Source organism: Hypanus sabinus, chromosome 23 (genome assembly GCF_030144855.1).
Source record: "Hypanus sabinus isolate sHypSab1 chromosome 23, sHypSab1.hap1, whole genome shotgun sequence".
NCBI lineage: Eukaryota > Metazoa > Chordata > Chondrichthyes > Myliobatiformes > Dasyatidae > Hypanus > Hypanus sabinus.
In genome coordinates this window covers 29,939,460-29,962,313 of record NC_082728.1, presented here as the reverse complement: position 1 = coordinate 29,962,313, position 22,854 = coordinate 29,939,460, and the positions used below count along the sequence as shown (strand labels likewise).

Sequence of the window (22,854 nt, the reverse complement as noted above, 5' to 3'; positions counted from 1 at the left end):
GATCCTTCCATTTCCTGCACATTCATGAGCCTATTTAAGTGCTTCTTGAATTCCTCTATCGTATTTGCTTCCACTACCGCCCCCTTGCAGCACATTCCAGGCATCCATCACTCTCTATGTGAAAAAAAATTGCCCTACACATCTGTTGTGATGGAAATAACTGGCTCTTTGAGTCTCAACAGTAGAGGCCTGGACACACACAGTTTAAATAATAAGGAATTTATTATTAAAAGGGGAAGTCGGGTCAACACAAGCAACTACAACACACAGGAAGTGGTGTGGGGACAGGTACGGTTACACATACAAAGAACAAGGGAAAAGCACTACGACAGCTATCCCCCTTGACCTTGGATAGCCGCGGCTCCCTTACCAGCACAAACGATAGACCTTCCCAAACATAAATCAATGCACTTACCTTCAATGAGGTGGTCTGTAAGAGAGGGCGAGCCAAGGACAAGTCTCACCTTTTAAAGCATGGGGCTGGGCGAGATAATCCAACTAAGGTGACCAATAATTTAGGTGCGCATTGATTAGTTGGGAGGGACCAAATGTTGATTGGCGTGTGGTGTGTCCTCCGACCAGCCAGGTGGCAGTGCACCAAGTATTGATTGGCATGTGGTGTGTCCTCCAACCAGCCAGGCAGTGCATCTGTCACGTGGCCAGTATCTCTGGATACAACATCTCCTTTGAACTTACCCCCTTCACCTTAAAACCACATTTTCTGGTATTTGACATTAGAAAAATATATCAAATTTCTCCTCCATCTATGCCTCTCTTTATCTTAAAATTCTCTATCAGATCTGCCCTCAGCTTCCACCGCTCCAGAGAAAACAACTCCTTATAGTCCAACCTCTCTTTACAGCACATGCCCTGTAATCTAAACAGCATCCTAGCAAACCTCCTCTAAAGCCTTGACATCCCTCCCAAAATGGGGCAACCAGGATTGAATGCAATATTTCAGATGCAAGAGTTTTATAAAACTACCACATGGCTTCCCAAATCTTGAACTTAATTCCTCAACTAATAAAGGCAAATATGCCATAAGCCTTCCTGACTGTCCCTTTAAGCTGTGTGGCCACTTTCAGGAAGGTATGGACTTGGACCCCCAAGATCTCTCTGAAAATCAACACTGTTAATGGCCTTGCCATTAACAATGTACCTTTACATTTGATCATCTAAAGTGCAACACTTCACATTTGGCCAGGTTAAGCTCCATATGCCATTTCTCCAATCATATCTGATTGATATCCCATTGGATACTGACTGTCCCCTTTGCTGTCCATAACACCATCCATCTTTCTGTATTGTCTCCAAACTTACCAACCCACCCATTTATGTTTTCATCTGGGACATTAATATATATTACAAACAGCTAAGATCCAAGCACGTATTCTTGCAGAACGCCGTCAGTCACATAAGACAAATTAAATATATCCATCATTACCTTTAATCTTACATGGACAAGCCAATTGTGAATCTAAACAGCCAGATCATCATGTATCTTCATCTTCTGGATAATAGGGAGGTAAAGATACTGAAAGAACTTACTTAGAGAGCAGCCTCAGATTACGTGTCCTATTTTTGAAACCTTTGCTTTGCATTCCAGAAAAAAGGACAATATGATTTTGTGTAGGATTCATCACTTCAAAACAAGTGAAAAGTACAGTCATAATCTAAATACAGCATGGTAGCATAAATGTTAGTGTCATGCCTTAGAGTGCCAGATCAGATTCGATTCCCAACTCCATCTGTAAGGATTATGTATGTTGTCCACATGACTATACAGGTTTCCTCCAGGTTTGTAATTCTAGTACATTGCAAAGATTTATGGGTTTGGGTTGTGATGAATAAAGCCAATTTTTATCATTACAAAATCTTGTTTCTTTAATAACATCTTGAAATATTCATATCAATCAAATGCATCACTCCCTCAAAGATTAACCAAGAAAATGGAAATAACAGTTAATTGTTGGCCTGTAAACATAACTAATTTACTAATCTTTGGGATAGGTTACAGTATCATGAAACTGCAAGGTTGGAAAACTGCACATGTGGAATGTCAAATTAACTACTTAAAACCTAAGCACAGGCTGTCCCAGGTTACATAAGGTTTCCATCTTGGTGAACTGTCTCTAAGCTGATTTATCAGCAAGTCAGAAATGCCCGTTTTCTTGTAGTGTTCTTCAAACACTTCCAGTGCTTCTTATATTTAATTGAATATCTTTTATTTTCACCCTAACACTACCCACAATTAAACTAATGAAACATAAACAGTGGATTCTGGTTAATTGTGGCAGCCGCTTATTTGGGCCAAAAATTAAAGAACAAAAACAAATCAGGAAAATAGCTGGGATTCCTTTTTATTTGGAACAGTATGTCACTTAATTGGGACAGGAGACTGTTACTGAACAGTTTCTAACTAACGTCAGTCGCATGTACTTGTGTGGCATTAACGATCAGTATTTAAATAGTTACAGTTGAGCGTGCTTGTGTTATATTATCCATTTGGGCTGACAAATGCAGATTCAAAAAGCAGTGATTTTTGATCATTTTGATTTTTTAAAATTTCAGGTCCTTGCCAAGATGGCATAGCACCTATTTGCACTAGGTGTATGCACTGATTCTGTTCATGTACAGTCAATCAAAAGAACAAGATAGCATAAACTGGATGAATTACTCTGTCGATAACTATTGGAAAGTGATATAGTTTTATCTTTCTCTTTATTCAAGTTTTATAGCACTGTAGCAGTATTGGTACTGAGCTGCACCAATGATTTTTGGGACTGCTCAGTGAAGGAAGCCATTGAAATAAAACTAGAGGAATACAAGGCGAGAGAGCAGAAAACTGATTGAATGAGGGCTAACAAAGTCAGGAGAGACAGACTATAGGGGCTATAAATACCACCAGACTAGACATCCCCAGGTATCATCCCTGAAAAAGATGGCAGAGTTTGTCATTCAAACATTGGTTATAATCAATACCTGTACCCAGCTGGAAGCCTAAGAACAGTTTATTTGTTTGTTCTAATTTATTCTTTATTTCATTTACAAACACAAATGGTATTTATAAACATAATTTGTTACACAGTTAAACACTAATTTGTTTTTATTATACCTTTGTAACTAATTCTATGAAACTTTGGGCGATTGAGTCAGTCACTTAATGGACCCAAAATGTATATAGTTATAAATGAATACTATAAAACAAGTTACTATCTTGAAAAATCACTTAGCCATTGATAGGCGAATTTGCGCAATGTTGGATTTCTGTTATTCCAGTCTTTTGTAACTTAGCAAGTCCCTGCAGCTTCTTGTGATCTGTAGAGGTGCTTACAGAGACATCTAGTGTACATGAACAGGAAGGCAAGACTGATTAGATCATAAGAAATACTTAAAAATTCAGTTTCATAGAAGTGATGCCAAGGATTTAAAAGATAATTTGGCTTTCTGTTGTTAATTTGGTTTGCTGTGTATTTCTACTATTCTTTGAAATACGTTGATTAAGGCATCTTTAAAATTGTTAACTCACCAGATATGATACAAAAATATATTTCCATCAGTGAGTAATTCAATAATGAGACTCACTCCAAAATAGCCTTTTAAAGAGAAATCGTTGCCAGACTGATAGAATGTGAAGTCAGCTACCATGTGATGTTTTTGTGGAAATAGCGTGGATGAGTAAAACAATGTAAGGTGCAGCTTAAGACTCAATAGCCTGTTTCTGTGGTGCAAATTTTATCTAATTCCACATCAAAATACACATAACACTAGACTGAAATTTACTTTTCTTACCTCTTGTGCCTCAGGAGAATGATTTGCTTTAATTTGAATAAGTTTAAGATGTAAAGAGATGCCAGTTGTTAAGCCAAGTTATGAAATAGTAAAAAAGTAAGACTGTTTTCTCAAAAGATCAGTTATCCTAACAGGATACTTAATCATAACTACATCACTTTTCAGGATATTTAATCGTCCAATAAATTCATCATTCACAATGACAATTTACCTCATTTTTATTTAGTATACATATAATCAAAATAAAAACAGAACATTAAATTATATCGGAGTGAAGCACTGTTTGGTTGGTGATTTCTGCAGATAATGTATATAGTCTTTAAGGCAACTCAGAACTTGGAGATAGAAACAAAGATTATCGCTGATACTAAGGATTTATAACTAAGCCTTTTTTTAAAAAGGTAGTACACTTTGAAGATAGGTTGGAAATCCCATTTTTTTCTCTAAATTGGTCACAGTTTCTCACTACTCATGTCAACAATTTGTTGCCTGTCTTTTGTTGCCCTTGGGAAGCTAATGCTCAGTCACTTTCAATTGGAATCCATACGTTCAAGGGGCATCATGCTGAATGATACTGAAGCTTGAGAGGTTAAACTATATGGACAGGTTGCACAGAACTCTCATCTTTCCTTGAATAAAGATAAAGAAATAATCTAATAAAGGCGTTAAAATATTGACAGCTTTGATGTGGTAGGTAGAAAGAAACTTTTTTTTACAATGTAAAACTATCCAGAATAACGGAGCATAACTTTAAAACCATGGGACTGGCTGCTTAGGGGTGAGGCAAAAAGTGATTCATCACTCAACCATTAAAGAGTATCTGAAGTATTCCCCCAAGAATGCTATGGAGGCTAGGTCAAATGAAAAACTGAAAATACAGCGATAAGTAATTTTTGTTAAATTAGCGTTAAGGAAGCAAGGTTGCCAAATGGAAAAATAAAGTCATTACCATGCAGGCTCAGCCAGCTAACTTGTTAGTCCTGTTTGCTAAGGTACCATCATTAAATAAACAGGGGAACTTTTTAATACTTTGATTCAGCATTCATGGCAAAATTACAATAAATCAGTAAATCAGTAGATGAAGGTCAAAAAGCAAAACATTTCGATGATGGATATCTGAGAAAATAAAAACAAATTCTGAAAACACTCAACAGGCCAGGCAGCAACCCTGCACAGAGAAACACGGTCAATGTTTATAATCAGTTTCTCTTTCCACAGATGCTGACTGACCTGCAATATGGGAGAGGCAATGGAACTGTGCGGTCTTGCAGGATGTATTTTTCATACTTCAAAGTGACATTTAAACACTACTGAAATTCAAGTATATAATGATTTTTAAAATTTAGCTTATGTTTCTGTTTTTAAAATCATTATTTACTTGAATTTCAGTAGTGTTTAAACGTCACCGTAAACTGACAAGTTATAAACAATTAACAAACGAATCTAATGCGAAATATTGTTTTAAAGAGGAACCCAACTTCTGTGTTGTACTGTTGTCTGCATCTCTGTAACAGGTTCTCAGTTCCTGCAGCAGATGTAACCCGCTGTGGGATCCAAACAGAAATTCCTCAGATAGCGGCATGCTAATGGCATGTTGGCCTTAATAACAAGGGGAGTTGAGTATAGGACCAAAGAGGTTCTTCTACAGCTGTACAGGGCCCTGGTGAGACCACACCTGGAGTATTGTGTGCAGTTTTGGTCTCCAAGTTTGAGGAAGGACATTCTTGCTCTTGAGGGATTGCAGCGTAGGTTCACAAGGTTAATTCCCAGGATGGTTGGACTGTCATATGTTGAAAGATTGGAGCGACTGGGTTTGTACACACTGGAATCTGGAAGGATGAGAGAGGATCTGATTGAAACGTATAAGATTATTAAGGGACTGGACATGCTAGAGGCAAGAAACATGTTCCCAATGTTGGGGGAGTCCAGAACCAGAGGCCACAGTTTAAGAATAAGGTGTAGGCCATTTAGAACGGAGTTCAGGAAAAATTTTTTCACCCAGAGAGTTGTGCATCTATGGAAAGCTCTGCCTCAGAAGGTAGTGGAGGCCAATTCTCTGGATGCTTTCAAGAAAGAGTTAGATAGAGCTCTTAAAGATAGCGGAGTCAAGGTAAATGGGGAGAAGGCAGGAATGGGTTACTGATTGTGGATGATCAGCCACGATCACATTGAATGGTGGTGCAGGCTTGAAGGGCTGAATGGCCTACTACTGAACCTATTGTCTATAAATTTTAGGTAACTCTAAGCAGACTGGTCGAGTGCATGTGGAGTCTAGAAGTGGACTTTAAGAAGCTACTACAGTATTCCAGTGCACTCCTGACAGAGTGTGAAAGAACCCATGTCACTATTTTCAAAAGGAACAAAAGAGATACACCTGGTGTAAAGGTAATTAACCATCAAATGGAGAAAATGTGGAAATTTTAATGCAAACTTGCACCCTTTGACTAAATTCTTGGTGATATCAAAAATATCTTAAAAGCACATTACTGTCAAATACATTCTCATCTGTGCTGGTGATTAGTTTCCTGATGTTGCACTCTGCCCAGTCCTCCTTGCTTTCTTGCCATTTTTAACTTATTCTGTTATGAAGGTAAACAGAATGTTTTGAAAACTCTTTCAGGCTTCCAACTTGCAACAACCCCCAAAAAAACAAATCATTGATCAAAATTTTCATTCTTCTCAGTCATTCAGCATATTTGGAAACTGGATGACAAGAATCCCACAAGCTAATTACAACATATTCCTCTAAGATGCATTACTGAATGAAAGGGCATGTATAATTTTAATAAAATGAATCTCTAAAAGATAAGACTCTGATCAGCTGTCCTGTTCAGCTTAACCAGCACACATGTTACGCTACATTAATACTGCAGTCACTTGGTACTACTTACAAGCAAATTCTTTTAAAGATCTAAGTGATGTTAATATTTTCCAGCAGTGCGGCAAACTCTCATACAGGATGTACTCGCCTGGAAAGCATCTGTCCACAGTTTCTACAAGATCTCTTCGAGGGGTGTTTGTTTTACTTTTGAAAAGCGCAAAATATAGATAGGAAGTACTTCAATTACATGTCATACAGAACTTAAAACATGTGTGCTGCTTCCGTCTTCTGTACGTCAGCAGCTACAATCATTCACTTGTATCTACGTAGTGCCATTGAAGTGATAAGGAGTGTCAAGGTAGTTCACAGGATTATTATCAAACAGAACATAACAATCAGCCTAATATCAAAAAGGCACAGGCATTCAAGGAGAAAAATGAAATCAGTCTAAAGCATTTCTGATCTCTGTTTTTAATTATTAGTTCAATTCAAACTGGATGGCCCTTATTGGCTTCTGACTCAGCAGAGCTCACGCTGTATTTCTAAGGAGTCTGGGAATGAAGCAATGATACAAAACATATTCTGAGCGCCAGTTTAATGGAATAACTATTGCCATATACATACCGTAAGCTACAATTAATGTCTGAACCATCATTTCCCATAAATATTAATGGCTGAAATCCCAGAAAATGACAAAACATATGATTAAACCCTCATCACAGCTGTTGCCTGGAATACTGGTGGAGAGGCAGAATTCTGAGAAAATGAAAAATTTGCCCCCATTTTAATATCATCACGGTGGTCAACTAAATAAGAAAGAACATTCAAACAGGAATAAAACATTCCCAGATGAACTAGTTATTGATGAGCACTGTTTCCTTTTACAGCAGACTGAAAGGTAATTATGGAGGCACCAAAGCAGCTTAACCTATTGGCGAGAAACATATTGAGCTATAACTTTCTGCAGCACATTATTTCATAGTGCCTGTTGTTAGTTAGACTTGGGATTGCACATTTGGATTTTCATTGGCCAAGATTTTCATAAGAAATGCTGACAGTTTCTCATGAACAGTTGGCATTTCCCCTCATCTGCTTCAGGAAACTCGGGACTCCTGTGTGAACTTGGAAATCTTAAGCTTCCTGAGAAGTGTTCTTCATGATTTCCAGACTCTTAGACTCCTTGTGAAGTCCACAGCCACTAGTTGCACTGTGTGATCTGCCTACACCAGCAAAGTCAAGCCACAGGTTCAGTCATTCCATTTACCTTAACAGAGAGGAGCATAGTTAAGTCTCAACTCTTTTTAGTAAAGTTAATAGATTTAAATTTTTAAGTTCTACCCTGCAAAAAGAGTAATGAGACCAGCATAAATGAGAAGCTTACAATAAAAAAGTTTAACACAAAAACTAACGTGGCACCAGCCAGCTGGTGGTGTAGTGGCCACCACATCAGACTTTGAGGTGAACGTCCCAGGTTTGAATCCCGCCAGCTCCTTGCATGCTTTCCATCTGTGTTGGGTTAAGCACCAAGCCTCTTAAAGAAAAAAAACAGACAGATGCTAAAGAAACAGCAAGGTTGTCGCCCATTGTGCCACAACACACGGAGGGCAACAACAACTAACGTGGCAGTACAGCAAAGCAACAGAGATAATGGAGAGTGGGTGACGAAGATCATAATAACCAGCAGAAGCACTGTTTCTATGAAGGCATGAAGGAGGACGAGGAAGAGAACTCTTCTACAAGAACCAGTGTAAATCAAGGTCACTTTAATGCAATTTATGGTTCATTTCATTGGTTGCAGGCACAGAACAGCTTTAAGAACATAGGTATTTAAGAATGCTGACATTGATACTACTAAGGCACTTCCAGACACATTGCAGCATCAGTACTGAGATGGATGTCATCAGGAAACCACACCTCTGACAATGAGAACAGTACTTCTGGCTTTAAGGCTTCAAAGAACTGCCTAACTCTTTTGAAGTCAATTCACAAGTTAACCATTGCTTGTTCACCATAATTGAATCTGCAGGTGATAAATATTTGAAGTCTTGTCTCCATGGTACCTGGAAATCACACCTCAAGAAATCTTCCAATTGATTTATGTACTATTCTGTGTTCATGATGAAGTATAGTGGAAAAGAGAATATGACTTTTGGTATTCCCCTTAATTTGGACAACAGAACTGGTGATCTGAATTGAGGCCTTTTGCCTGAATATCAAAGTGGTGCTCCTGCCATTGTGAATGATATCAATCACATAGCAGATGGACCAGGGTTTTATACATTCCTTGAAGGCCTATCATCCCCTTGAGGCATTTTGGACTTCTGTGCAGGAAATAATGAAGGGAAGCTTTCTGTCCCAGAGTTTTGTAAGAATTCCAACATAATAGATGCTCTTCGTTTTGTAGATGCTGCATGGGACGAAGTTTCAGTTTACCGCATTAACATTTTTTTAGAATAATTCATTTACAGGAGGAATAAGCAATTTTATTGGCTTTAAACGAAGCATCGCTCACAATAAGCCAGTGACTCTGGGACTGCAGATGGGAAATGTGGATGTTGAAGAGAACGATCACACGGAGTTACTGGAGTCCCATGTTGAGCATCTCATGAACGAGCAACCGGACAAGCCTGACATGAGCGCATTTAAACATCACCAGCATATGTCATGAAATGTGTTGTTATGCGGCAGCAGTACATCGCAATATATAATAATAACAAATTGCAAAATATAGTCAATATATAACCATATAACAATCACAGCACGGAAACAGGCCATCTCGGCCCTCCTAGTCCGTGCCGAACTCTTAATCTCACCTAGTCCCACCTACCCGCACTCAGCCCATAACCCTCCACTCCTTTCCTGTCCATATACCTATCCAATTTTACCTTAAATGACACAACTGAACTGGCCTCTACTACTTCTACAGGAAGCTCATTCCACACAGCTATCACTCTCGTGTTTCCCTTAAACTTCTGCCCCCTAACTCTCAAATCATGTCCTCTCGTTTGAATCTCCCCTACTCTCAGCCTATTCACGTCAACTCTATCTATCCCTCTCAAAATTTTAAATACCTCGATCAAATCCCCCCTCAACCTTCTACACTCCAATGAATAGAGACCTAACTTGTTCAACCTTTCCCTGTAACTTAAGTGCTGAAACCCAGGTAACATCCTAGTAAATCGTCTCTGCACTCTCTCTAATTTATTAATATCTTTCCTATAATTTGGTGACCAGAACTGTACACAATATTCCAAATTTGGCCTTACCAAATTTGTACAATTTTAACATTTAACAAATATAAATGTTAAAAAATTAAATTGTGTAAAAAGAGAAAAAAAAGTAGTTCATGGGTCCAATGTCCATTCAGAAATCTCATGGCAGAGGGGAAGAAGTGATTCCTGAATCATTGATCCTGAATTCCTGTGTACCTTCAGGTTTCTGTACCTCCTCACTGATAGTAACAATGAGAAGAGGGCATTTCCCAGATGATGGGAGTCCCTCATGATGGACACCGCCTTTTTGAGGCATCGCTTCTTGATATCAGAGATGCTGGGGAGACTAGAGCTCACAATAGAGCTGATTGAGTTTACAATTTTCTGCAGCTTATTTCAATCAGGTGCAGTGGTCTCTTTCCCCATACCAGACAGTGATGTAGTCAGTTAGAATGCTCTCCACAGTGTACCTGTAAAAATCTGTGAGTACCTTTGGTGGCATACAAAATTTCCTCACACTTCTAATGAAATATAGACATTGCCGTGCCTTCTTTGTAACTCAGAGATGCTGACACCCAGAATCTTGAAATTGCTCACCCTTTCCTCTATTGACACCTTGATGAGGACAGACGTGTGTGCCCTCATCTTACCCTTTCTGAAGTCCACAATCAATTCTTTGGTCTTACTGACACTGAGTGCAACGTTTTTTCTTGACACCTCTCAACCAGCTGATCTATCTCGCTCCTGTATGCCTTCTCGTCACCACATGAAATTCTGTGAACAATAGTTGTGTTGCCAGCAAAATTACAGATGCCATTTGAGCTGTGCCTAGCCATACAGTCATGGGTATAGAGAGAGTAGAGCAGTGGTCCTTAAGGTGTGCCAGTGTTAATAATCAGTGAGGAGGAGATGTCATTTCCGATCCGCACAGATTGTGGTCTTCTGATGAGGAAGCTAAGGATCCAGTTGTAGAGGAAGTGCAGAGGTCCAGGTTTTGGAGCTTTTTAATCAGAACTGTAGGAATAATTATGTTAAACGCTGAGCTGTTGTCAATGAACTGCAGCCTGCAGCAAATATTAGTGTTATCCAGGTGATCCATGGCCACACAAAGAGCCAACGAGCTTGCATCCACTGTAGACCTATTGTGGCGATAGGCAAATTGCAGTGGGTCCAGGTCCTTGCTTAGGCAGAAGTTGATTCTTGCCATAACTAACCTCTCAAGGCACACCATCACCGTACACGAGAGTGCTACTGGTGTTAATGACAGCTCACCCTGCTCTTCCTGGACACTGGTATGATTGTTGCCCTTTGGAAGCACGTGGGAATTTCCACCTGTAGCAATGACAGATTGAAAATGTCTTTGTACATACCCACCAGTTGGATGGCACAGGTTTTCAGAACCCTACAAGATACACCATTGGGGCCCGTCACCTTGCAAGGGTTCACCCTCTTGAAAAACATTCCGACGTCAGCCTCTGAGACAGAGATCACAGCGTCAGCAGGTGCTGTAGGAATCCTCATAGCTGAAGTTTTATTTTCCCTTTCAAAGCGTGCATAAAAGGTACTGAGCTCGCCTGGGAGTGAAGCATCACTGCCACTCGTGTTGTAAGGTTTCACGTTGCAGGAAGTAATGGCCAGCAAACCCTGCCAGAGTTGACATGCATCCAATTCCACCGCTAACGTCAGTCAGATTTGTACTTTTGCTCTTGAGATAGCCCTCTATAAGCCATACCTCTCCTTCTTGTATAGTCCTGGCTCACCAGACTTAAGTGCCACAGATCTAGCCCAGAGCAGATTACAGATCTCCTGGTTTATCCACAGCTTTAGATTCAAGGACACGACAATGAAGGCTTTGCTGACTTTCAAACATTTATTCATAAATGCCATGATCAAAGGGCAAGTTATTCTGACAAAGCAGTGCAGCTCATAAAAGGCATCTTGTCACATTACGGAGAGATTTATGATGCAAAATTACATGAAAGAAATCAGTCAACGTCAATGGCCTTGTTAAAGGAGGATAAATTGCCAAACATGAACCATTCACAACAGAATCAAGAACCTGAGACCTTCAGAAGTGAAGAAAACGGACAGAACCAGACATTCCATAACCACTGCAAAATCTGCTGCAGAGCGAGAGGATGATATCATCAACCTTTACAATGTTTTGATAACAATGGATTATATTTTATTCCCCCTCTTCCATCTGATTCTGTCAGCAGCCACTGCCCCAATTCAACCATCCCCAGCAAACCACAGTTTTCCAATGTAATTAACATTTTTCATATTAAAAGCCAAATAATGCTGCACATGCATGATGACAATTGAGAGCCCAAACTACGCTTACCCAAAACCAAATTACTACAGATACTGAAAATCTAAAATAAAAACAGTAAGCACTGGAAACTTGCGGTAGCACAAGCAGCATTAGTGGAGGGAAGAACAGTTAATGTTTACAGATTCAAGACCTTTATTCGAACTTTTATTCCATTGTTTTTATGGCGAAGAAATGCCAATGTTCCTTGCAAAATTGGAACTTATTCCACTTCAGTGGAGGGAGTAAATTCTCGTTATACACATCTTGTCTATTTGTAATATTTTTCTAAAATACACAAATGATGAATTAGACGGACCCACTGTAATTAACATTCATCATAAAGAGATAATATTTATGGGGACCAGGCAAATGTACCAACTGCACACCAATACATTTCATTGGTGAGTTAAACAGTGAATTTACATTTTTAAGAGACTAATGGAGCTGTCACAATTTGAAATGGATCCTTAAATTTATGGTTTCAGTCAAATCAAGTTCATTGTCATTTAACTATACACATGTCTATAACGTATGTAACCATTTAACACATAGGTGTCAAACTCAAGGCCCGCGGGCCATATCCGGCCCGGCGTACAATTATATCCGGCCCGCAAGATCATCTTAGATAGATCTATTATTTTAATTATTAATGGCCCGGCAATATGAAGCCTATGATTGTAAGTTAATACCAATCATAAAAATAATGCTTGCTCAGCAGTCTTCTTCATAAGAAACGGAATTTGTGAAGTGAAACACTTTGTAGTTATAGCAGAGACTGAGACACATGAGAACAGGCTGAAAAAACGGAGGCAATGAAAGCTGCGTTCGCACGTGCCCGACTGATCCGGCCCGCATGAAGCTGCATTTTGCCCAATCCGGCCTGTGACCTAAAATGAGTTTGACACCCCAGATTTAACATATATAGAAACAAGACAACATTTCTGAAACCAGGGTGTAAAGCACAGTAGTACAGAAAGCACATGATAACTTATGAGGGTACAGATAAAATCTACAGATGAATCAGACAAATAACAAACGAAAGTGCAATCATTTTAAATATTGGAACGTACAGGACAGATTAATCAGTAACACTTTGAATACAATGTGGCTGGGAGTTCAGAAGCCTAATAACCTGGGAGAAGAAACCATTACCCATCCTGACTGTTCTTCTTTTTATGCATCAGAGTCTCCTGCCTGATGATAGAAAGTCAAAGAGGATGCTGGATGGGTGGGTTTTGCACTGTTAACAGTGAGCACCAAAACTGAACCATAAGCAACATTAAATGGGAGAAGAAAATAATAATGTGGGTTAATTAATCTATTTGCTACTACAGTCCACTGAGCATGGTGTCAGAGCACAAAAATGACATTAGAAAGATTAAATTGCCTTACACTAAATATGCAAGATAAACCTGCAATTTGGATTTTAAAAATCTATGAATGAAAATTAAAAACTAATGGCCTCAAAATAAAATTCACTATCAAACAATTCTTCAGCTTTGAAGGAGGACAAGAAATTAATGTGCTCCAGCTAAACTGTTAGCAATGAAGAAATACTGAATATTAACTACATGCAGTTTGGTTTGAATGTGCTCGTGAAGTTGATTTCAAGGTGAAACATATTCTGTTGGGACAAGTCAGAAAATATCCGATCCAACGTGGTGCCTAAAGCTAAGCAGAGTCAGGATTATCTAGTATTTTGCTGGAAGCCTATGTGAAATACCAGGTGAAGTAGACTTGACCTGTATAGGAGAAGCCTGTGCATAAATCACCCTCCTAGGCAGAGGTTCCCAACCTTTTTTATGCCATGGAGCCCTACCATTAACTGAGGAGTCTGTAAACACCAGGTTGGGAAGCCCTGTCTCCAGGGAATCATCCATGATGCAAAGCACATAGAGGCATACAGCATAGAAAAAGGCTCTTCGGCTGAATGAATCCACACTGATCATAAAGCATTTGACACTAATTCTAGCCAAACCTATTTTATTCTCCCCACACTCATTTTCCCCCATTGCCCCCTCAGATTCCTCTTCTCATCAATACTCTAGGGCCAATGTACATGTCAATTAACCTACCAACCTACGCTTTACTGGGATGTGGGCAGAAAGCAACATACCTTAAGGAATCCAATAAAGCCATCTGGGAGAATGTGTCAACTCCACACAGGCAACAGCAGAGGGCAGGATTGAACCCATTTCGCTGGAACTCTCAGCCATGAAGCAGTAAACTTCACTAGCTGCCACAGTGTCGCCCACCTCAAATGCCTCAAAAGTAGCAGGAGCCTTGGATTAGATTGTGACTTTGCTATGCCACCCCAAGAAGATCCCTTTCTAGCTTAATTATGTTTCTTCTCCCAATTTTATTTATTTAATTTATACCATGAAAAATGGTGTTCTATAAAAGGAATGCAAAACAATAGTAGTCACCACACAATATACCTTAGAAGGATTACCTCCCGTTCTCTTCTGTCCGTTACGTTCATGAATGTTTTCAGCAATTTCTTGTGCTAAAAGGCATGTGGCATCATACTTTGTGAGCCTGCAGAAAGAGGGGGGGAAAGGCTATTGAAACCTCCAAACATGAATTTGAATAGAGATGCTTAGATATGGGTTATTTAAATACATTTAGCAAGACTCTAACCTTTTCTCATGGCATAGTTTTTAACCTTCTTGCCTCAATCAAAAAGTGTAGTCACAAGTCCCTCTCCAAAGTACAAACACTGAACTAATAGGCTACTGCAGATTTGAATTCATTAAGAATACATATTAATGGAAGTCCAAGTCCTTGAATGTATAATTCTGTAGATCGGGGGGATAGTAGCAATCCATGGATGCATTGTGCTTAGCAACATTTCTGGCCAATCTACACACGAAACAACTGGTTATTTATTCGAATTCTGTTGACAAAATCTCAGCAAAGTTATTTTAAAATATGCTCAGTGCTTTGAGGCATTTCACAGATGTTACATATTTGACAGCAGGAATGAAAAGGCTTCATTTTCATGTCTTGCTCAGCGAAATGAATGCATGAAGTTTATCATGAACACAAGAGATCCAGAACAACAAACACACAATGCAGGAGGAACTCAGCAGTTTTGGCAGCCTCTATGGAAATTAATAAACAGTCAACATTTCTGGCTGAGACCCTTCATCAGGACTGGAAAGGAAGGAGGAAGATGCCAGAATAAGGAGGTGGTGAGAGGGGAAGGAGGACAATCTAGAAGGTGATAGGTGAAGCCAGGTGGGTGGAGGAGGGTAGATGAAGTGAGAAGGTGATAGCTGGGAAAGGCAAGGGCTGGAGAAGGAATCTCATAGCAGAAGAGGTATCAGTGGGAGGTGATAGGTTAGGAGAAGAGGCAAGAGGAAAGAGTGGGGAAATTGAAGAGGGAAGGGGAAGGGGAAAAATTACTGGAAGTTGAAGATGTACATGCCACCAGGTTAGAGGCTACCTATTCAGAACACAAAGTGTTGCTCTTCCAACCTGAGATTGGTCTCATCATGGCAGAAGAGGAGACCACGGACTGACATGACAAAACAGGAATTAAAATGGTTGGCCACCAGGAAATTCGCTATGTTTACAGATGGAGCAGAGGTGCTCATCAAAGCGGAGCCCCAATCTACACTATGTCGGGTCTCACCAATGTAGAGGAGATGCATCAAAGGCACCAGATACAGTGGAAAAACCCAACAGGTTTGCAGGTGAAGCATTGCCTCGCTTGGAAAGACTTGGGGCCCACCCACCTGGCTTCACCCATCTCCTTCCACCTTGTCCTTCTTCCCCTCCCTCCACCTTCTTATTCTGGCATCTTCTCCCTTCCTTTCCTGTCCTGATGAAGAGTCTCAGCCCAAAATGTCGACTGTTTATTCATTTCCATAGATGCTGCCTGACCTGTTGAGTTCCTCTAGCATTCGTACATGAAGTTTCTCAATTACAGACAAGAAATTAGACTTTGAGATTCTGTGTTGTATATTATGATGTTTCATTCTCCTTATTTGCAGTATCAAGAAAGAAATGTCACAAAATCCTACAAAATGTAGTGGATACAGCCCTCCCCCCCACATTGAGCATATCTACATGTTGCATTGTTGCAGGAAAGTAGCATCCATCATTAGGGTTCCCACCACCCAGGTCACACTATCCTCTCACTACTGCCAACAGAAAGGTGGTACAGGAACCTCAGGACTCACACCACAGGTTCAGGAATAGTGATTACCCCACAACTATCAGGCCACTGAACCAATAATGTCACTCAGTTTCATTCGCTTCATCCTTAAAATGTTCCCACAACCTATGGATTCACTTTCAAGGACTCCTCATTTCATGTTCTTGATATTTATCATTTATTAATTTATCCTTATTCTTTCTTTCAATTTATGTTTGCAAAATTTTCTTTTGCATACTGGTTGAATGCCCAAAATGGTGTGGTCTTCCATTGAAGCTACGATGTTTATTATTGTGTTATGTATTTATTCAATATGTACAGAAGAAAATGAATCTCAGAACTGTATATGGTGACATATATGCCCTTTGGTAATAAACTTACTTTAAACTTTGAACGCACAAGTGCAATTAAAGGACAAAAATCTGATTAATGAGTTTTGATAGCAGTAATGAGTTAGAAGTGTCACCTTATTCTTGACAAAGTAAAAAACCTGGAAGTGGTTATCTTTTCTAAATTAAGTTAGTTTTATGTGGTGCTGCTTAGACATTTTTCATACAATCCATTATATTGATGTCCTGTATTCTTGATTTAACAGTGTCATTTTGTTTAATTGGGAAACAAAATTAAAATAGGAAAGAAGGCAGTCAACAAAAATGGTGAATCAACAGAAAGAAGCCTTACAATTCAATTTCATCAATAAGAGCATTTAAATCAGGTGAAAACAAAGTCTAGCCCTTTTGAATTTTCTACTGAGGAAAGTATTTACATTGTACTAACTACTTGGGATATGAATGATGCTGGCAAGGCTACTATTAGTCTGCAATCCACATATACATCTTTCTCCAACAATTTGCTTCAAAAATACAAAATATAGAGACAACAGTCCTGAAGGAAAAGTAATCAATTTCAAATCACGACAGTACATGGCTGAGTAGGGGAATTAAGCATTCCACTCGCATCATTGCTGGATTTGCCTTTCCCAATGTAAATGATCCCCGGCCAGAGAGGTGACACTGGTGTAGCCTTGGTGGGCAGTTAATGTAAAAGGATAGAAGAAAAGAAGATTAAACTGTGTCTGTATTTTTAATATGTACTATATGCACAATCCATTATCGATTAGTGGGGGAAGACTAGGACAAAAATTATCTTTAGTTTGAGCCAAACAGAGTTGCCCTCCAACTGATCCTTTTCCACGAATGTGACCTCATCGGTATTCTTTTTATAAATATAAATTAATTTGCTTCAATTATATGTTGAAGTTCCAATTCTATAAGGAAGGAGGTGATAATGTAAGGTAATGTGTCCTTTTCCATTAGCCCTAAATAAGCTTTACAAATTAGAATCTATTTAAAAAATTGTTCCGGTCCTTACCCAGTGGTTCTCTTTGAAAAACATGGAATTCTGATATGCTGATCAAAAGCAACTAATAAACAGATACAGTATAACACATCATATGCAAAAATAAAGTAATCTGCAGGAGGAACTCAGCGGGTCAGCTAGCATCAGTGGAGGAGGAGGGATGGGATAGCCAATTTTTTAAGCCACGACTCTGCATTACAATCCCAAATCCCTCCACCTCAACAGATGCATGACCCTGCAAGTATTAGGTTTTTTTTGCTCCAGATTACAGCAGTCTCTTATGATTCCATTGTATTTCATGTTGGTGTTATCAAAAGTTGACAGTAAGCCACAAATAGAAATACTTTAGAAAGGCAAAAATCTGAAAATACAGAGAAACAAGTTGCCTTTGGATTACAAGGGGTGGGTGGCTGGCTGCATTTTCAGAAAATGGACCATATTGTGGTGGCCCACTTTCCAGCACACTCGAACCAGCTCACAAAATGGCATGCCCCGGCCCCAAAAAAGGGCGCCAGGCCTTCTTCACCAGCAAGGGGAAAAGCCTGCGCACGGGAAGGGACTGTGAATATGCAACATTCACATTCAATATACAACATTCCCGCCCGGGGTGGGCGGAAACGGGAAGGCTTAAAAGCGAGGCCGCGAAGTTTGAATAAATCTTTTATGCAACTGCAACTCACCGTCTGCGTGTCGTTATTCCAGTGCTGTGTGTAGCACACCACTACAATATCATGATTTGCCAAAGCCACATCTAATATATTTTATGCTGATTTATTTACATTTTACATTTATTTACACTGTTGAAGGCTTGCATTCAGGAACCAGCCATGTGCTGTGTCCAACAGTTCCAATAAAATTGCAACGCTAACAATGTGACAAATCGCCCAGGTTTGTCCTGTTTACAAAAAAGCAGGGCAAATTCAGAACAGATAATTGCCTATTTTTGAAAATTTAGCAATACGGCACTGAGTAGGCCCTCCCGATCCTTTGAGCCACGCTGTCCCAGCAACCCCACAACCTCAATTAACCCTAACCTAATCATGGGACAATTTGCAATGTCCAATTAATCTACCTGGTATGTCTTTGGACTACAGAAGTAAGCCAGAGCACCTGGGGAAAACCCATGCATTCCATGGGGAGGACATACAGAACTCTGAAACCTGGAGCGCTCGGAGCTGTAAAAGCGTCGCACTAAACGCTACACGAGCATGGCGCCAATAAGTCGTGTCATTTATCGTATCAGTAACTGCTGGACTTCCAACCTCATTAAAGACTTGGACACAAGAGCTGAATTACAGAACTTAGGCAACAGTGACTTCGAGGCAGCAGTTATCACCAAGAAATGCTGGTATAATTAGTCAGTGAGGGTCACGTAGTAAAACACTGTAATGATAACATAAAGGAAGCTGGTTCTTGTTTGTTGTGAGTCGATCATCCCAGCCCCGGGACAATAGAGCAGAAGTTCCTCAAGGAACCGGCTTCAATGATCTTCCTTCCGTGAAAAGGTCAAAAATAGAGATGTTCACTAATGAACATGCTGTGATTTGATGAAGTAGTCCATGCCTGAACTAGCAAGACCCAGACAACAGGCTGGCTGATAAGTGGCAAACAAACTACACACACAACGTGGCAGGCAATGGTTGGCTCCAACAAGAGACCAGAATATGCAGGAGCAGAATTAGGCCATTTGACCCATTGAGGCTGCTCATCCATTCAATCATGGCTGATCCTTTTCCCCACTCACCAGCCTAATGAGTGAAACTAATCTACCCTGGATAATCAAAGGCATTATCATCATCAAGTTCCACCATCAATCCTACCGCCACAGTGGATTGAGCTGCATCTGTGGGAGAAAAGGAATTGTCAATGTTTTCTCCTACAGATGCTGCTTGACCCACTGAGGTCCTTCAGCACCTTTTTTTTTATTCATATACTTCCATAATTATACACCAGAGGCTGGTGCTGAAGCATATCAGCTCCTGTCTGAATGGTAACTTGGATCTGCTCCAATTCGCCTTCCAAAACAACAGGTCGACAGCAGGTGCTATCTTGTTGGCTCTTCACACAACCCTGGAATATCTGGACAGCAAAGATGTATTCATCAGGATGTTCCTTATCAATTACAACTCAGCATTTAACACCAATTATCCCCTCAAAAATAATCAATAAACTCTAAAACCTGGGCTTCATACCCCCTTGTGCAATTGGATCCTGAATTTCTTCACTTGTATACCTCAGTCAATTCAAACTGGCAAAACCATCTCCTCCACAATCTCCATCAGCACAGGAGCACTGCAGGGATATGTACTTAACCCCCTGCTCCACTCACTTTACATCTATGACCGTGGCTAAGTACAGCTCCAACACCATATACAAATTTGTGATGACACCACTGTTGAGGGCCGTATCAAAGGGGGTGATGAATCAGCATACAGGAGGGAGGCTGAGAACTTGACTGAGTGGTGTAATAACAACAACCTCTCACTCACTCCGAACTGATTGTAGACTCCAGGAGAGGAAAACCAGATGTCCGTGAGCCAGTAATCATTGAAGGATCAGAGGTGATGAGAGTCAGTAGGTTTAAATTCCTGGGTGGCACTACCTCAGAGGACCTGTACTGGACCCATCATATAAATATTATTGTGAAGAAAGCACAACAGTGCCTTTATTTCCTCAGGTATCTGCAGAGGTTTTGACATGTCATCAAACACTTAGGTAAACTTCTATAGATGTGTGGTGGAAAATGTGCTGACTGGCTGCATTACAGCCTGGTATGGGAACAACAATACCTTTGTGCGGAAATTCCTACCAAGGGTAGCAGATTTGGCCCAGTACATCACGGGTAAAACCCTCCCAAACATTGAGCACACCTACATGACACATTGCCGTAAAAAAGCAGCATCCACCATCAACGATCCTCGCCACACAGGCCATGCTCTTTTCTCACTGCTGCCATCAGGCAGAAGGTGCAAGTGCCTCAGGACTCACACCACTAGGCTGAAGAACAGTTACTACCCCTCAACCATCAAACTCTCAAACGAAAGGAGTTAGCTACACTCATTTAAGGACACGGTTATATTGTTATTTCATGCTTGTTATGTATTGCTACTTATTTATATCTACATTTGCACAATTAGTTTACAGTTCTTGATGTTTACAGTTTATAGCTACCACTCCATAGATTTGCTAAGCAATCTGAGGGTTGTATGTGGTGACATGGATGTATTCTGACAATAAACTTTACTTTGAACGTTATTGGAAATATATGGATAATGCAACATGTTACCCAAAATCCCCAGCAAAGGATAAATATATCTTGTGCATACATCCCTCAGAACGAACATCACATACTGGACATTCTTCTCCTCTCCTTTACACAACGCGTTACGTGTTGTGCTGACGAAATATTCCCCAAAAGGTTATGTCATGTATTGCACACTTCCTGCAGTACGCATCAAACATTGCAAACACCTTTTAACCCGTACAAAGAATTTGTCATGAACTCCACTACTCACTTTAAATGAATGGCCATGTCGCGTATCGCATGTTAACACTCCTGCAAAGGATGTGTCTCCCACTGAATTGTACATGTAATTTCATTTTAAGCATTTACTTAGACCTCTTGTTTCAAGGATGTATAACACACCAACTCTCACTTATAAAGACTGTACAGTATCGCGTTCCCTTATAAAGGATGTGTCACATATTGTGCTATCCTAAGTCACTATAATTAACTGAAAATACAAAGGATAAAATCGTAAACGCTGGAAATCTGAAATTAAACGTTACAGCACGTAAACACTCAGCAGTTTTGGACGCATTTGTCGAGGGAATGCCAGTTATCGAAACAGTTCTAGCGAAGGATCACTGATCTGCAACGATAACTTCATTTCTCCCTCCATTGATGCGGCCCGGCCAGCTAACTTCTCCAGGCACTTTTTGCCTTTACCCCTGAGGAATATGCACTGTCCCACAGAGGAGCCCCCAGACATGATGTGTCAGCCCGAGATTCCAATTCCATCCTCTTCCATTTACTGTCTGTCCGTCAGCACCTCAGCCCGCAATGAATTCAGCACACCACTCACTTCCCTCCTTGCTCCCACTTAATCCTCCCTGTAGCCTCCCCTTCCCCTCCAACTGCTCACCAGAGATCTCCAGCCATTGCTCGACTCCGGTTGAGCTCCACTTCCTGCTTTTGGTCCGACATACAAATCAGTACTGAATACAAACCGGCTCTCTGAACATTCGTTCCGATCAAGATTTGAGATCAGAATTACAGTGAATTATTATCGCCAAATATTCTACAGGAAAGTCTGTTTCCATTATATATATTTAAAACTTCTTAAGAGTACGCTTTTCATTTAGCCCATTGAAATTGCCTCATGTGGAGACTATAGCTATAGGAACAGAATTACATAATTGACTCAAGGGATTCTGCAGATGCTGGAAATCCAGAGCAACACGTACAAAATGCAGGAGAAAACCAGCAGGTAGGGCAGAATCTCTTTTAAAAAAACAATAAATAGTCTAAGTTTCAGGCCAAGGTCCTTACCAAAACTCTGACATTTTATTCCATCTGCCACTCTTTGCCCATCCTCCTAATTTATCCAAGTCCCGACAGCCTGGAGATTCACAACCTCCAGGTAGCCTTTGCTCAACTTTTGCAAGGAGGAAGCTGGAGTTGTTTGGGAGAACCAGTCAATCCCACTCTGGCGCATTGGGAACGTAGGTCAGAGTTCTACGCGGATTCGTAGGAGTTCGTGGCCGCTAATGAAGAAGGTGTTTCATCACCCCACCGGAGCCAGCCGAGCTTCAGACCGCTTGATGAAGATTTGATGGGGGATTGTCAGCGACCGACTATGCAATTGAATTTCGGACCTTGGCCATGGAGAGTGGTTGGAACAGGGAGGTCTTGTCCACGCTATACTGCCATGGACTTTGAGATGCCTCGCCAGCAGAGAACTTGACCAGTCTATCCGCCTCAATAATTGCCCGGCAGAGCAAATGTAGGACCACTTCAGGAGGTCAAAAAGACCCGGTCCGAGCCCAGACCCTACACAGCGCTGTTCCATTCCCTAACCTTGGGCCATGACCAGCCCGTCTCCTGTTCAAGATCCAGTAGAACTCACGCAGGTCGGTGGCACTACGCTCTCAGCCAAAGAGAGGCCCCAGCATCAGAGTCAAGGTTGCAGGG

General features: G+C 40.4%; 1 protein-coding gene across 2 annotated transcripts in view; it reads right to left on the bottom strand.

The window, feature by feature from the left end:
• stx8 (syntaxin 8) overlaps positions 1–21,935 on the bottom strand; it is a 192,335-nt gene extending 170,400 nt beyond the window's left edge. Inside the window, exons 1-2 of one of the 2 annotated variants that reach the window (XM_059948639.1) lie at positions 21,806–21,935; positions 14,578–14,677 (exon numbers count right to left, since the gene is read on the bottom strand). In XM_059948639.1, coding sequence (XP_059804622.1) covers positions 14,578–14,677; positions 21,806–21,867 — 162 coding nt within the window. In that variant the 5' untranslated portion in view covers positions 21,868–21,935. The remainder of the gene's footprint in view (positions 1–14,577; positions 14,678–21,805) is intronic. The other variant, XM_059948640.1, reaches the window with a different exon arrangement.
• Positions 21,936–22,854: the final 919 nt, after the last annotated feature.